The 18263-nt window shown below is 37.3% G+C and overlaps 1 protein-coding gene across 3 annotated transcripts in view; it reads left to right on the forward strand.

Annotated features, from left to right (window-relative positions):
* The first annotated feature begins 2012 nt into the window (after positions 1-2012).
* PALLD (palladin, cytoskeletal associated protein) overlaps positions 2013-18263 on the forward strand; it is a 343963-nt gene continuing 327712 nt past the window's right edge. For 2 of the 3 annotated variants that reach the window (XM_048847662.2, XM_075127792.1), the window contains exons 1-2: positions 2015-2182; positions 5325-6380. In XM_048847662.2, coding sequence (XP_048703619.1) covers positions 5326-6380 — 1055 coding nt within the window. In that variant the 5' untranslated portion in view covers positions 2015-2182; position 5325. Of the gene's footprint in view, positions 2183-5324; positions 6381-18263 lie in introns of all 3 variants that reach the window. The other variant, XM_075127793.1, reaches the window with a different exon arrangement.

Raw genomic sequence — 18263 nt, forward strand, 5'->3', positions numbered from 1 at the left:
ACCCTAGGAGTGGGGACCAAAGCCTGAGCCCACCTGAGCCCTGCTGCCCCAGGCAGGGGGCCAAAGCCCAAGCCTCATCACCCCAGGCAGGGGGACCAAAGCCCAAGGGCTTTAGCCCCAAGGAGGGGTGGCCTGTAACCTAAGCCCTGCCTCCCAGAGCTGACGTCCTCAGCCCCGGGCAATGGGGCTCAGGCTTTGGCTTTGGCTTTGGGTGGTGGGGCTGAGGCTTTGGCCCCGGGCCCCAGCAAGTCTAGCTCCACCCCTGGTGACCCCACTTGGGGTCCCAACCCACAGTTTGAGAACCGCTGCACCTTAACTAATGGAACTTGAAGTTTTTTGGTTTCGAATTAATTATTATATATGGACGCAGACCATGTTTAGAGCCAGCCATGCCACTAACTAGTTAAAAACTCAATTAAAAGTTATAGTGTAGATGAGGTGAAAATCTTACATCTTAACAGAGCTGTAAATGGATTCAAGCACTGTTGCATTTATGGTATGATCAATGTAAATTCGAAACGGGAGAGAGAGATAAAGTGAGGGAAAGACTGCACCTACTTTTTAAAAAGGAATTGATAGCCCAATATGCTTTTTCAAAATGAAATAGCTCTGCTATAGCACTTGTTCATGTTAAATACAGAACCCAGTTTTTAAGTAATGTGATGGGTAAGCATTGCACGTGGTGATAAGTGGTTGCAGGATTGGACCCTTGTATTGGACCTTCAGTTTGCAAGTCTTGGCTCCAATCCTGCAATCGTCTATACATGTGCTTACCTTTACGCACATGAGCAGTGCCATTGGCTTCAACAAGATGAGAGAGACAAGGTGGGTGAGGTAATTTCTTTCCTTGGATCAATTTCTGTTGGTGAAAGAGACAAGTTTTCAAGTTTACACAGAGCTGTGTAAGCTCAAAAGCTTGTGTCTTTCACCAGCAGAGGTTGGCCCAATAAAAGATTACCTCATCTACCTTGTCTCTCCAATATTCTGGGACCAATACAGCTACCACAACACTGCAAACTACTGGGGAAAATCTCAGTGAATCCACTGATAGATATTACTTCATATACTGCATCTCTAGTTAAAAGAAATGGGTTGTAGATATGAAGATAAAAAGAAACATACCAAATTAACCAAAATAAAAATGAAGTATATGAATGTTAGAAAGTTACAGGTGCATTTTTTGACAGAAAACTCAGACAAAATTTTCACTAAAGTCTGTAATCGGGCAAAACGTCTTCCTGGGCAAGGTCAGTATGAGAACGTGGAACTGTGATCGTTTAGCACACTACGGAGCAATATAATGCTATATATATCAACTATATTTTCATTGTGCAACTTGTTTCGTTTGTTGGTAAATGTATGAGACTTTCATCAGTATCGTTTCTGAGTGATAACTATTACAATAGTAAATTGGTTTGTCTTCTGATGATAAGGCCACATTATTAGTAGTAAGATATATTGCCAGTCTTGAAATGGACATTTATCTTCCACCAACAACTTATTTCTAATCACATATCTAAATTCAGTATAATATTTTTCTCATTAGAATATTTTGTTTTCATATGTATCTCTATAACATATATTGACTAATTTACAACTATTTTAATACAAAACCTTTTTTTTTAATTTAATGTGGTAAAAATAAAAAACAAATGTTAAGATGAAACTCCTTACAAGGAACTTTAAAAAAAAACAACAACAACAACCCTGTAAATCAAACCACAGACTGTACTTTCTATTTCTGGTGAATGGAGGCACTTTGATTGTGAACAAGTGTCGGATTTTATAATTCCTGAATAATGTAAAACAGACTGAAATCCTTTCTAGAATACAACAAAAATGGAACATTTCAACATTAATTTCCTTGAGTTTCTAAGCACCAAGTACACAGAACTTGTTGTGGCTTCCAGGGCTAACGTCCTTTCTGCTGGAATTCCAGATAGTGGCAGTCTGCTGAAATATGAGTTCAGTTACCAAATATAGATGAGTGCGGTAAGAATACATAGTCACAGAGGACAGATGTAATTCATAGGCCACAGTCGCCTCAATGCTTACTCAGGACCAAGCAATCATTTTGAATAGTTAAAGCAACTTTCAGCTTTCTTAAGCGAAGAAGAAAAAAGCAGCCTTTCCTGAAATTAATTATATGTGAGACTCTTCAAACTGGCCTAACAAATATAAGGTCTGTAATTTTTTGTTTGTTTTGTGAATTCAATTAATTATTCTCAGGGAATAATAGCCCAGGGCTTCAAAATCCATAGCAAAATAAGTATTTATTGGTTTTTGAAACACCATTAGAAATTTCCCTTAAACTCTGTTACTCATTTGAGTGGGCTTGATTTTATTTTAATTTTTTTAATCTGTGATTTTTCTTAACACAATTTTCACAAATTTTAAAGATGTTTGTATTTTTCCTTAGTATTTCTCTTTTCATTACAATGAGAAAATGAGATCTGTAAAATTATTTTCCATGGTACTCTGTACCTTACTATTTATTCATTTAATGCTTTAAAACTGATGAATTATTCATGTATTTTCTAAAAGTGTAAAAATTATTGCCACTGTAATATAATAGATTTTTAATTAATTATTTTACAATGTTAATGGGTATAGTATCTGTGATTTTATATGACAAGATAAATATCAAATTGTACCATGGAAATAATTTGTGCATAATATATTTTCTGTAAAGTTAAACATTCCAAATAATATATATGCAAAATTTTTATTTTCCATGTTGTCTTTAAAAAATACAGTGCATTAATAATGGTGAATATACTCATTAGATAGAAGTGCAAAGCACCATTATAAATATTCTGTTGTATAACCAATAGATGCTAGAAATAGAATTAGATATTTCTAATTATGATCTTATGTGCTATTTGATAGGGTTAGTGTTATTTTAACTTCATTTAGCTGTGACTTAAACAAGCAAGTTGCTCTAAAGGAAATTTTGGATTCCCTGGATTACAGTGGATTTATACATTACAATATAAGTTTTAAAAGTGTCTTTTAGACCAAAATGTTCAAACTTTGATGCCTAAAGAGAGACATACAAATCCATATTTAGGCACCAAAATAAGTAGCCAGATTTTTCAGAAATGCTAAGAACCTGTAGTTCTCATTGAGGTACTCAGCACCTCTGAAAATCTAGCCAATTATTTAGATACCTCAATATGGATTTAGATGCCTAACTTTAGGCATCATACTTTGAAAATTATGACTTTCAGTCATCTGTAAACCACTGTTTTTATCTAATAAGATACATAATGATATAAGCTCAAATAATTGTAGCATGTGTTCACAATATATTCATTTTACTAGAAACTAACCATTCTCTGTTATGCTGAGCAGCAAAGGGCCAAATTCTGCCCTGAGCTATATCCCAGTGAGACAACAGAATAGCATAGGGTGAAAGTCAGGACAGTTTAACTTATTTTGTAACATTTCACATTGAGATATAAGCTACAGTATGAAGAAGAAACAGTGTGAATCAGATTTGTGTAAAGATATGCTTGTGATGCACAATATGACTTAAAGCAATACATTATCCATACACAGTAGCATATTTATTCATTTGAATATGAAGTTTAAAAAAATTACTAAGTATTCCAGAAACACAAATTCTCCAGATTTGACTCTTGATTCCCTGGCATTCATCCAGCTGCCGTAACAGCTGAGCGTCTAGATCAGGTTGGGTTCATTTTCTAAAATTGCTAAATTGTAGCCAGTTATGTTGTACATACTTTTTTAGATTTTGTTGACAATATATTGGCATGATTGCTAGATTTGTTCCCCTGTAAATGCGAATAAAGGCAAAGAGACCACCTAATTAAAGCAAGGACTACCCCATCAACCTACTCTATAAAACTATGCTTCAAATGTTGAACCATAAAACAAACTCTTTAGCTTCCCTGTACTTGTATGTGCTTGGTTGTAATCCACTGGCAGAGCACACAGAAAAAAAGAGATATCAAGAAAGGCATATACTAGTCCAAGAATTCAATCAGTCAATCAGCTAATGATTATTTGCTGAGTAAGCCTCAGTGAAGTAACTAGAAGTAATTGGAGTGTTCATGAGCCAGTGTAAAATACATCAGAGTGCATCTCATGACTATCGAGCCAGCTAGCACTGAGGAAATGGAATAGGGCATACTGTGAACATGGAAACTTTTAAGCAATCTAGTTACAAGAAATTAAACTCCCATGGAAATGAGAATATATATATATATATATATATATATATATATATATGGTCATGACAATCAGGGATATTTAAATCACTGTTGTTCAGCTGAATTAATATTCAGAAGAAGCAGTTATCGTTTTTGGAGCCAAGTTGTCACCGATGTAGCATCCAGGAAACCAAACAAGCTTCAACTCATGGAACTTCTTGCATATCATTCCATTTGGGGAACGGGGTTTATTCTGCCACCACAGAACAAGCAAGGAATGAGATGCTTAAAAATGCTGTAGAAAAACTGAGGAGGGTTATAGACAATTTTATCTTTGTGCAGAAGCTACTTGATACAAAATGACTTGCAAGATGTATGCATCACACTCCCTTCAATGTTGCTTTACAGTGTTTATAGTTTATGGTAGTCTGATATTCTATTAATTTAAATAATCACTGTATATAATAATGCTACCAAGGAACATGCATGTTCCAACAGCAGTGAAGGAAATGAAATATTAACAACTAGAAGAAGATCATAAATAACATAATTAATAATAATTTTATATTATTAACTAGGAGAAAGCATGGCAATTCTAATCAATGGAATTCTAGGGACCCCATTCATTCAGATTCTAATAATACTAATACTAATAATTTGCTTAAATCATTTCAATGATCTCTTATTGTGATTTAATGTTGCAATATGTTATGATTTTGAAGGCAATTTTGTGGGGAGAGAAATGCAGGTACATCATGGAAATGATCATGAACCTAAACATATAATAATAGAATGGGTAAGATTAATAGGAACCAATAAATCACTGAAAATCATTTGGAGGAGATGAGATTGTGCTAGCCAACATGCAGGGGAAAAACAAAACAAAACCCTTACAAATTCATAACAGGACTGCATGTAGAGGACCCACTCCTGAAACACTTACTTTATAACAAGCTGCTCTTGCTCAGTGTCAGTCAGGCCTATTCTAACTCAAAGTGAATGATCGTGCTACAAATAATTCTTACATCATTAGGATTTGACTTTTTCATGCCTGCTCTTGTATCATGTCCTTTGTAAATAATGAATCTACAGTTATATGACAAAAGTGTTTGTTTTATTGTCACACTCCTTATGTGCATTTTCTTCCAGCATGCAAGACAGAAGGCATGAGCAGGTGGTGTCTCTACCCTTAATGCTGAAGAAGGCTTACTCAGCAGAGAAAAGAGCCCACGAGGGTTACTCTGAAAACATGTCAGAGGCTTCCTCCTTTCATGACTTTCTTTATGATTCCCTATCAGGCATACAGGATGGAGAGGTTTCAAATGAGCTATCTGCATTTCTCAGCAAGGAGGAGATAAGTAAAAGCCTTGACCTTGCCAGAGAAGCTATTGCTAATTCAGTGAAGGAGAATGAGAATGTAGAACAGGGGTTCACGCATCATTTCAACACTTCTCCAAACTCATCAGAATATGCTTCTTCTAGGAAGGCCAAAGACCACGAACAAGATGTTTTGGGGAGGCTTCAGGTGAGCAGTCCAAATTCACTATTCAGCACAGCTCAAACTCTCCCAGAGCAACAGAAACAGCAACCACCCATGTTCCCTCAGGCAGCAAGCAGCATTTGCACTGTCCCTGGGAGGCAAGGCAGCATCTCGCCCTCACTAACGGCTAGCCCCAGCTTTATTCGGAGTCTAAGAAATGCAGAGAGATGTAGTCCAAATACGCAAAAGACAAGCCCAAAATCCAAATCGATGTCCCAGGGAGATGCTCCTTTCAGGAACAAGCTGTGTGACAAGGCTGCCATGTTCATTGAAGAACTTTCTTCCATATTTAGAGAAGCAGCAAAGGCAAGAGGCAGGAGTCCCAGTGGGGACTCCTCTTCTCCAGACAGTGGATACCTGTCTCCTAAAAAGAAACAGTCAGCCATGATAAATGCTTCAGTGAATCCGAGCCCTGTCAAAGCATATCCAGAGACGAAACCTGACGCAAAGTTACCTGAGACTCACCACAATGGAGAGCCCTTCCCTGACAGGCAGAATGTCATTCAAGAAAGTGGAACTGCCTTCCACCATGAGCTCACCAATCCGAGTAGCTATCAGTCTTCAGCTCCTCGATTTACCCAGAAACTCAGGAGCCAGGAAGTGGCTGAAGGAAGCAAGGTGCTGCTGGAGTGCAGAGTGGCTGGAAACCCAACACCTCATGTCAGGTAGGTGCATGGCAGTTTAAAATGGTCACAGGCAATGGCTGATATATTCTAATTTTACTTTTGTGGAAGGGTATCACCAAGGACCTGCTCATGGGTAATGAACAAGAAAATTCTAACAGTGCGTGCTGACAGCCAACTGGTTTTACTAATAAATACATGAAGTGACAGATTCTACCACCATTACCTTGGTGGTTCCTTACTCCACAAATATTTCCATTGACTTCTACTTGCAGAAAAATGTTCTACTCAGTCCAAGTAAGGGTGACAGAACCAGGCCTAAAACTGGCTTCAATAGGACTACTTATGAGACTAGTGAGTAAAGGGGTTCACAATCTGGTCCTTAAATGCTTTAGTCACAAAGACTGTAATAAGTGTATATATTGCATTTCTCTCAATCAGTCAGAACATTGGATAAATAACCTGAAAAAACTTTCTAATAATTTTCTCACCTCCAGCCAGAAGTCTTTCAGGTTGAGACATTCTCAAAAGATATCAAGATGGTCCCTGTATCAAAACATTTCCTCCAGTATGTCATTGGAATTTTGAGCCTATATTATTTTGCTTGGTGGGCATACTGAAATATCTACTGTAATAACAATTTTCACAATGTTCTTAATTGTTAAATCATAGTTGTTAGCTATTATTATGAGAGTTCTAAATTTTACATTTCTAAAAGCTATAAACACAATTATTAAGGGAACTAAGCAACATCTGAAAGGTACTGAGAGCTTTCAAATCCTTTTGAAGCCAATGGAAGTTGAGGGCAATTGCAACTTGCAGACCTGGGCATTTCCTGGAAAGGTGTCTGCCAATATTTTGTCTTTGAGTCAGAACTTAAATCAGATGTTTTCTTACGCATCTTTAACAAGAAAAAAAACTGACAGATCAAAGCAATTATTTTGCAAAGCAACATGTTTTTGACATGATTTTAACACAATTATTCATTAAAGTACTTCAAAGCAGCTGTACTTCCTTAAATTGAAAAGCAAGTGAGAATGAATAGTCTAAAAATAGCAGACCTTAATATGGAAGGGAATGTGAAAAGGTTTGACACCAGAAAACAAGCTTAGTCTTTAATTGATTCATTTTGGCTTGATTAGAAAGAACTGATAGTTAAGTTCTATACTACATTAATGTACAAGAGTGAAATCGGTCATACAGATACACTGAACGTTTCTACTGAGTTGACCATTTTTACCAGTTCTAGCCGAACACTTCAGAATTATAAAATATAAGTATAGGCACCTACCCTATGCTATGGGTACCTATGGGCACAGTTCCTGGACTAGGGTGTATGAGGTGCTTATGAGAAACTAAATCATGCTCCTTTGTGGGAATCCTATAGAAACAGTGGCTTTTTCCTTTAATGTGAATGGAATGGTGATTTGAGATGGGGGGAAGATTCGGAAGATGTGCCCCACCTTGCAATAACAGTTTATTTTCGATGCCAATAAAATTCTTCACTGGGGCTTATTGTAATCTTATCCACTTTACTGAAGAGGTCACTCTATCACAAGTCAGGCAATGAGAATTTTGACAAAATTTCTCTTTAGTGAATAACACCAGGGGGCAGTATAAAGCAGTTTCAATATATTTATTTAGTTAACAAATACATTTCAGGGTGAACCATGAAAGCGGTACTATTATCCAGTCAGTTATTAAGAATTTGTTGTTAGACACAGGTGACAACAAAGATTTGAACCCTCTCAGACTATGTGGAAGTTTGGACCTAGACCCAGAGTCCATCTCCAAATCTTGTCCAGGTTTTTATTTATTAAAACAAATCACAAGTTGAATTTTAAGTCTCTATTTTAAGAGAAATCACAGCTATTATATTGTAAGACTATCTAACATTAGCATAGCCTGGTTCATTAAGAAGGCTTCCAAAGAACTGTACATTGTGCACATAAGAATCACTTCATTACCATTCTTCCTCCCTCCAACACTGAAAATCAGCCATCTTCAGGATGGAACTGTGTAACAACATCACACAGTAGTTCAACACAGGAAGGAAAAAATAATGTATCCAGATGAAATTGCAGAAGTAAATTGGAGTAGGCAAAACATGCAATCGCTGCACTTAAAATGTTTCTACCATTTTCAGAGATATTTCTGCACCTGTGTGTGAGAGAAAATATAATGTATATAGGCCCAGATTTTTATAAATGAATGATAAATGAAGTTAGTCTTTCTAATCCATATTTAAGTACCTAAATAAGTGGCCTGATTTTCTAAAGTGCTACACATCCTGCTGATCACATTCAATGGGAATTTCTGGGTATGTGTTACCTTTGAAAACCAGGTCACTTATTTGCGACCTAAATATATGGATTGGTGAAGCCTCACTTTGGACACCCTTATTTCCAAAATCTTGAACATTAGGGGGAATAATGGTAGAACCAGTGAAAATGTTCATACCCATAAAAACTAAGCATGCCAACTATATGAAACTAAAGATGCCCATTAAACAGAAATTTGGCCATAACACCAGGGCCAAACAGTAATATTTGTATGGTAAGTGCTATCAATCTTTAGTGACTAAGAGTGTTCAGAATCTTGGTTTTATATCTCATGTGAAAGGCAGCAACACCAATAGTATAATATCCCCTAAAACAGTGGTGCTCCCACTTTCTCAGTTGTGTCTTTTAAAACCCCAGAAAGTTTGTTACTGATGCTGAAATTATAGCAAAGTTTTTTTTTTAATATACACATATCTTACTATTGCTGTAACTACCATAGATTTACTCAGATTTTTTTCTTTTTTTAAGAAAGAACTTTTCTGCTAAAATTAACCTTAATGCTCCCCTGTCTTCCTAGAGCCTGTTAGTGTAGTATATTTGGTGTCTAAAATATGTAAATTTTTTTTACTTCTAATATCATAGTGTTTTTACTAGGAAATAGCATATAAAATGTACTTCATTGGCTTAAGAGAAATTACTTAAAATACAATCTACTTCACCACATGATTATAAATACCTGTCTGTTGTTAGAGCTATGAGGTAGGTAACAATGCTCTTGAATCATGTAACTTTTCTTTTATATACAGAGAAATATTCTTAAAATACCCTGTATTGATGTTTTGGTTTTGCTGTGTTCAAGGATTTAGCCATTAGCACTATTACTCCAGACTTCTGCACTTGTATTGTTGTTACCTGTGTCTATACTTCTACTGTCCTCTTTGTAATTTTTTTTTTATCTGAATAGGCATTCCTTTAGTCAGGGTTATGCCAAAGCTAAAGCCCTAAGGAAAGGGAGGGTGTTTAAATAGAGGACTAGTTATCTAACTTGTATTCCTTCATTATCTCCCACAAGTTCTGTCTTTTGTTAAATTGCTGCGGTAGCAAAGTACTCCTGGTATGTAAGTGTTTTGGGGGTAGAGGCATTGTCATCTTATAGGTGGGTACTGCACCTACACTATGAATAGTGCTACTAAAATATAAATAATAATACAGGAACTTTTATGTGTATTGCTATGACCCTGATTATAGAGGACGAAACTATAGTAGCCATTTTTAACCTACCAGTATGCCCACTACAGGAAGCGAAAAATTTGTTTCAAATCTGTTTATTAACAGTAGACTGTTATGGCTGTTTTACCTATCCCTAATTAAGATATGGGGTAGCTTATATATAAATGTAATGAAATAATATCCCTGTCCAAAGAGAGATTTCTCTGGATGTTACATCACTTCTTTTCATTTTTTCCTAATTTGCTTTCTTACCCTTTCTCAATCATTTGGCGTTGTTTTGTTTCTGTTGTTTTGCCTTTGATTTATATTCTCCTTTCCTCTGTTGCTTTCTCCTTGTTAAATTCTTTTTGTTAAATTTTAGAAATCAGAGTAATATCCCTTTCCTATTTCGGTGTCTCTCCCAGTTATCTGTTGTCCTCTTTTTCCTGTTCTGTGCCCTGTATCACAGTTCTCTTTTTCCCTTCTGAAATCCTACTTCACTCCTCATTTGGGATAATGTATTTCTGTGTCTGAACGCCCAGGGGGCACCACTCTTACAGAAATTCTGAGCATCTTTGGGCTGCAACAAGAAAGTTAATATGTATTGAAAAAGCATTCTCAATGGCTGATGTGATTATTTCATCACTTCTCCTGCTTTTTTTATTGGAAAGCATGCTGTGATTGTCACTTCTCCAAACAGTGCTTGGGCAAATGGGTTTTCCTAGCCAACTTGCCTGGGGAGCTCCTTTTGGAGGGGAGGGTTTGCCATGATGCCAATGAGCAAGCGATGCAAATTCTTCCTGCAGTAATTTGTGCTGATATGCCCTGTGGATTTTAGGGTGGATGAGAGATCTGGACGAGATCTCTTCCCACCCAGCATGCGTGCTGAACACCCACATTAGGGATTCTGTGGGATTGGGAAGAATATGCTGGGAGGCAGCACTCCCTTGTGTCCAGGATGGTTCAGATCAGGCTCCCCTCTGCTTGGCTGAAGGAGAGAGCAGTGGTCTTCTTTCACTTGTTAGGAAGACGCCTTTGCTTTTAAGAGCCAAGATGGTGTTGAATGGGCATCATGACTGTCTGTTGATATTATTTGTGCATAAGTGCCTGGGAACCGATGCAGTGTGTGAACACCCATTGTCATTGGAGGAAAATGTCTGACTCCACCCCCCCACACACACTTTATGGTCAAATTTTACAAATAGTTACACTAGTGATAAACTGGTGTGAGGAGAGTCAGGCCCCTTCAGTGTCATTGGGAAAGGACCCTTCACAGGGACTGGGTGTTGATAATAGGATACTGTATCCTATATAACTGTGGACACCAGTCACTGGTTCAAATGTGGTTTAGTCTGTTCAGGGACCTAGAAACAAGCTTGTATGTGCAAAACCTCTAAAAGTCACTCAGCATCCCTGCCTCTTCTGTCCTTGAACTACTAATTTCACCCATTTCTTGTTCCTCTGGTATATGTTTGAGGGTTGTTTGACAGATGATGCATTTCTGCTGTCCATTATTCTTTCTGCACGCTAAGAGGAGTTCTGTCCTCAGGCAGACTGTCTGTCTAATACCTTTCACTGATCGACCTTTTAAAAAAATACAGAATCTTGTGTTCTACTATGAAATATCACAGCATAAATAAAACAAGTTAGGTGCATAAAGATGGAAGTTATGAGAGGCAATATCAAGATAATGGGGCAATTGTTTTAAAAAAAAAACCTAGGACTGCTGTCTTAAATTGGATTTAGCAGGGAATCCCAGCTCAGTCAGTTTATTGTTCAGCAGCTATTTGTGAATACGAGTTTCTTTGTCCTGATGTATTTCTAATTACATCATGAATATTCTAAAGATTACTTGATCCACTTCTTTAACAGTTATCCCTTTTTTGTCTGCTTCTGTTACAAAATGCAGACCTAAACTTGCTAACGCTCCCAAATAAATAGCATCTTAATTCCTATTTACAAAAGAAATCCAAAGACTAAACAATAATATTATAAAGTACAGTTGTATTTTGAATATTCTGGGCTTGATGCGAAGTGTATGCATCGCCATTCTAATTCTTAAAAACTATTCCTGAAGGGAATGTGAAGAAAATGGGTCTCTTTTTTTGTACAGTAAGTTTATAAGGACACTTTTTTTAAAGTGGCTATGTAAATATTGCGCTTGGCTGAGAGCATAGGCAAACTTTCTCAGATGAGAATGGATCCACTCAAGTCTTCAGCAGATTTTCACTGAACAATTGCATCCATGTTGCACATTAGCTGGAATAGTGATTATCTACTACAAGGCTGCAGTTTTAAAATCATTATTATTAATAACAAGCTACACTGTAAAAATAGGACTAAGACTCAGCTCTCTGTGTCACTTAGTATTTATCTGAGTGCCTACTTGCATATAAATTCAAAACATGGTCTCTTGTTCTTTCTAGCCCCCTACAAGCTTCTGACCTTAGCCACCTCTTGCCAAAGATTTTGGCAAAAAGGAAATATACTAGTAATCTGACCATCATATGCTAATTTGTTGGAGGTCTTTTTTTTTGTCAGTTCAGTACTGTCAATCAGAAGCCCTATGCAAAATAGAATATTGTGTAGCTTGCAGAGGTGCAAGGGAAAAGTGTATTGGAAGTGGAGGATCTTATCAGTGCTGAAAATATGGGGAAAGGTGGGGGAGTGATGCTTTCAATAAAGAATAGCATTTGGAATCAATATATTTGGCTTCATTGCAGTCATTGCTTATCAGTGTTCAACAAGTATGTAATGCAATTCCAAATCATTTCTAAATAGTTATGTTATAGTGTTTTGTGATATGTTTGCTTACTTGCCTGAAGGTAATACCACATCTTGGATTGTTTAAGAGTATTAGGGGTAATTACAGCAATTTAATAACCTTATTTAGACAGCACATACTTTTGCGGGATACAATGCATTGCTTTATAAATACGAATGCAGTAAATACAATTATCACTTTGAAACTTGACGCTTGAAACATTCTTTGCTGACAGACACAAAGCTGTTTGCCATGTCTGAAATGCACTCTGTAAATGTTTTCATGACAGCATGGAAGTTAATTTTAATGAACTGGACTACAAAACTAAGTAAATGGGATTCTTTGCAAATGTACATAGCTGATGACTGAAAACATTAACTTCAGTTTATTCAATTAAAGCTGACAAGACCTTGGGGGAGGCAGAGCAGGCCATACTCTAATGACTTATAGTAGACCAAGCATAGAAGAAATACTGTTAAATAGCAGTGAAAATTGGGTTTATTTTATTAGTTTTAGAGGCCATCTGGAAAATCTGTTTTTCTTTCTTATAAGAATTTAGTTTGATAGGGCAGTGTTAACTAGACCAAAACTAAGTAGTTTGGTAGCTTTGGGCCAGATTGAGGCCAGTCCTGCAAGCCAGTGCAGGGGGGATTAAAGAGATGAAAGATTCCCCTTTAGTCCCTTTCATCTAGGACATGTACCATGGATAGTGGTGTAAAAGAAATATCATCTCCATGGGTCTTGTGATATTTCTTAAAGCATCCAGAAGCATAGGTCATTGTGTTACCCCCACCTCAGTGAGAGAAAGAGACTTCCTGGTGCTAAACTCGGAGACAGATGTCCCCCAGTCTTTTAGCCACCTCAGGCAAACTTCTCAGGGCTCTGCCAGCCTTTACTTTGTCTCACAGATTAACACTTGGTATACTTCGGTTCCTGAAATTCCCAGAAGTGTCCCCCTGTAGTATCCAGCCTCCTATCACTGGACACTCACAATAAGTGCCAAGTCCGTTGCCTCCAAAGTGACAGTGTACTCACAAGCTTACTTGATTCAACTGAGAAGGCACACTCTTCTTAATATCAGAGTGCTGTGCAGTGAAGGAAACCTGCAGCTGGCCTGTACCAGCCAACTTGGGCTCACAGAGGCTCAGGCTATGGGGCTGTTTCATTGCTGTGTCGACTTCTGGTCTCAGGCAGGAGACCAAGCTCTAAGATTCTGTGGGATGGAAGGGTCCTGGAGCTCAGGGTCGTGCCTGAGCCCAGAAGTCTACTTAGCAGTAAAATAGCCCCACAGCCCAAGCCCCATGAGCCTGAGTTGGCCAGCCGCAGGTTTTTCTTTGCTGCGTAGACATACCCTGAGATGACTTTATAGTAAAAGGAGAATAAGTTTAATAAACACTCAATACTCACTTGAATCTGTTAAGAATAATGGATACAGTATTGGTTACAAATACAACATAAGTATAACACACTTCTAAAAGACTAAGGCCTATTAAAAGTTATGCTTTTAGACCTTTATCTAAGGTAAGTTTCTCATCTAAAGCAACCTCTGTGTCATCAGCCCTCAGGGCCGGGATCCAACTTTCATGGATGCAAGAAATGCTGTCCTCTTTGTTCCCTCAGTGATGGGAAAAGAAACCCCTTCTTATCCTTCTTGCAGGCCAACAAACCTTCAAAAGGATACATTTCAAAGTGTACCTCCAGAAAAGATCCTCGTTCTCCACTGCTTTGTGCTTTGGTTTGGTGACACTGTGCTGTTTGTGTCTGGTTTGGTGACTCATCCTCCTATTAACTTGTTTTGCCTGTGCTTCCACTGTATTTGGCTTATCCTGACTAATTTACATAAGAGATCCAGGCAGAAAGGTAAATCAGTATTCCTTTGCCTGGGAGAACTTTGTAACTAGGCAGGGTTGATAAACACAGTTTAAACATTTGTAGTACATCTATACAACTTCTTGAATGACACCCATACATATATCTCGTAATGCCTATATGATGTGATATTCTGTTAGCCTTTACAGAGGTGTGAGACAAAGTCAGAAGGCAGCAAGTAGACCCGTTGATTCCATTAATCCATGAAAGAGCCTTCTGGAAGGCAAACGCTAAAAATCAAAAGCTACTAAAGCTACTACAACACCTCTGTGAAAACTATTTATATGTGAAATTAAAACTTCCAAAGTTCATTCACTTATTCATTTTTCTGCACAAAAGGCTTGCCCTCAAAAGATGAATAAGTGTGTGTGGGGGGGTGTTTGCTTTTGTTTGTTTTTTTAACCTTCAGATAACTCAAGTGGCTGAGCACAACTGCCTGGAATTCTTTTAAAAAATACACACATTTAGGCATGGAAACTTTAATCCACAAATACACTTCAGAAAAGTTATGAACAGTGAAAAGTGGGTTGTATAGAAACTCTTTTGTGACTTTAAATATAATGGTTGCTAATAATTGCTTTAGGATTTCAGACACTAGCACAGCAGTAATTCCAAATTGGATGCAACACAGTAACAAACTGTAGCCTTGCATTTTTGAACCCACTGTGTTATTACTTATTACTGTGTTGTTTAGGGTGTTCACACTCATGAACCAGAATCTTGATCAACAAGAACATTCCTTCTAACTTACAGTGCCAAAATTGTCAAAGCAAATAACTGCTGTCTATTCTGAGGGTTGGTATTTAAAATAAAATAAAATCTCATATGTGACATAAGCACTGCATTGTAATATCCATTCATACATGTAGAAAAATACTTTTTAAGAAGCACAGATACTGAATTGATAGCAGACCTCTCACAAAACTGTGAACAGGCACCAATAATACAAGCAGACTGTGCCAGTGGCCAAATATTGCTCTAATATTACAAACATTCTTAGATAAAAACCCTGAACTGGTTTTTACAGCATGTGTGGACTCTTGTATTTGACTTCTTGTGAATTTTTATACAAGCGCATTTTTACAGACATTTTTGTGGGAGACAGTGTTGAATATAACTCATGCTGCTCTGAATTAGATTTGTATGCAGCCATCTTAGAAGCTTTGTGGGTATGGAAGTCATCTAGTTAAGCAGCTGAAATATTACCACATCATCCGGTGACCAATCACAAAATATGACTAGCTAATTAAGAACAGGGAATAACTGATTGAAGTCATAGTGAATAGTTTGCAAGCAATCCATAAGCTGACATATATAGACAAATTGAGTAATTAGCAGATGAGCACTTTTCTGTATACAGACTTTTAATAATTTTTTTTTAATTAATGAGGAATAATTCACCCAGCTCTAGTGAACACTTAAAATTGTATAAATGTGGGGCTTTTCAGATAGGAAAGATTACATACCTATATATCACTGAAGAAGGTATCTTATCTGTTGCCTTAAGAGCTGGATATCCACAAATGCTAATTATGGATCAGATACTGAGAACCTTATGTGCCCTAAATAGCACCTTACTCTGCATTTAAGTAAGGTACTATTCAACATGAGTAAGAGTGGCACAATCTGACCCTGTGTTGCTTTAAAAACTGACATCAGTCTGGTTTCCTGTGGGAAAAGGCAGTGTGTTGAACATTTAAAGTTTTGCTGGTAATTACCAAGTAGAATCACCCATAAAAGTTGTTTTTTCAGCTAGCTGCAGGCCAAAGCAAGTAGATGGTTTTAAAGATCCTTGTGCAGCAAGGCCATTACTGAGATGTTTGTATTAGTTGCTAACCCTAATGTACTGCTTCAAATCAAATTAACTTTTAACATCAGGGAACAGTAATCGTGCATTCCTGCAGTGTATGTATGTGCTGATGCCATAAAAATAATTAATACTTTGCAGTACCTTTCATCTGATGATCTGAGTGCTTTATAGAGAGCTTGGGTCATACATTGGCAGCTTTGGTTTGTTTCCTTCTGTTTTATATGGCTATGCTTGTCAGAAGGGGAGGGGAAGATAAGTTGAGAGAAGGCAGTACTCATTGTTCCATTTTTGTCCCAGGAACAGTTAAATACCAGTTGAACACCTTGCTTACTACCTGGCAAGCAGCTGAGTAATAACGTTTGTACATCATAGAAAATAAAGTTACAGAGCAGGAGCAAGGGGGCCTAGGGGAAATAACTACCTTGTAGGGAAACCTGAGACATCTTCACAGGGAGGCTTTTTGAAAATATTTGCCATTTTGGAAAGCTGTGCATGTATTTGCATTTTAATTGTGTCAAACTGAACTTCAGGGCCTGATAACCTATGTTAACTGGTCATGAGGCTCACAATTTGTGGACCTACTGTGTAAAAGACTGTTTAACATACAACCTCAGACTAGTCCACGAGCATTGTGTAAGAGAAGTATGAGATAATTAGTCCAGTATGTTGCTTTTCTTTCTCTATAATATATAATACTCTGGTGCAGTGGAGAATTCTAATATCAAGAGGCCAGGTATAATGCTAGATGCTGCCACACACACTTATATCTCAGTGTACACTTTCCAGAAGGCTGACTTGAAGGGGAAGAGGGCCTCTTCAGTTAGAAGTGATGCTGTTTTATGATAGGCTTTGCTGCCTCCTGGGAACTAATCTAAATGTCAAGGCATACGTCTCCTCTCAGAATAACAAACTGGACTTGAACCAGCTTTCCCAAGGAAAAAAAAAACAAGAGTGCTAAGAATACCTAAAAGCACAGGTATCTGTAAGGGAGGCAAGGTAATAAAGTAAACTCATGTCAAAAAATACCTGTTAAAATAATGTAGAATTCATATATGGTCAAAATATGGCTAGTCAAGCATCTGCAAAATTAATAAAATTGTCTCTTTTGTGTACAAAGGCCAAAAGGTGGATAATGCCAGTAGTGTGCTGAGACCAGGAGTCAGAGTGTTGTGTAAATAGTGGAGAAGAGAGATCCCAATATTCAGTATTTTTCTTCAAATAGAAGCACTTCCAATAATTCCTTTTGTGGAGAAGACCCTTTGTAAATTCAGGATGTCTTACACTGAATAGTAAAGACCATGTATAGCCCTTTAAAGTCAAACTATATCGATCTCTGATCTCTAAGCCTGACAATCTAACTGAAACTAGGATTTTCCAGTGACAATAGACCACATATTAAAAAATAAATCTCCCTGTCTAGAAGATGTAGGACAATAAAATGCCAACAGTTAAATATGGTATCTAATACTGTTTTATGTTTTCTTCCATTATGAATAGGGTTAAATGGATTGTATCATATCACTTGAAGGTAACAGTTGGCAAATGCTGAGGTTTTTTGACTACTGAAATTCTAAATAATATCTTACAGTAATACTTTAAAATCAGTCTCAAATTTTGAACCTAAATCTCCTGTAACCACGGGGTTGTACTTTATTACGGTTTACCTCAGAAAGGTAAAGTAATAATAAAATGGTGAGAAAAACCTGTATACATGAGATTTTTGCAACAGTTAAGTGCACACTGCAATATAAGAACAGTTTGAAAAATAGTTATAGCATTCCTATATCTTTTTTTTCCCCTGCTGAAGGGGTGGGCATGGGGGGAGCTCTTTGGATCCTTCTTTCTTTTCCTAACTTTTTGAGCCAACTTCTGGCACATATGTCACTGGCTTAGTCATATGTCATATGTCCATCATTCCTCTGGATGATCAGAAATGGAGAGTGAATGCCTGTGAGGCTTGACTGACCCTGCTCTTTAACCAGCTAGAGACT

The sequence above is a fragment of the Caretta caretta genome, chromosome 4 (assembly GCF_965140235.1).
Source record: "Caretta caretta isolate rCarCar2 chromosome 4, rCarCar1.hap1, whole genome shotgun sequence".
Classification (NCBI taxonomy): Eukaryota; Metazoa; Chordata; order Testudines; family Cheloniidae; genus Caretta; species Caretta caretta.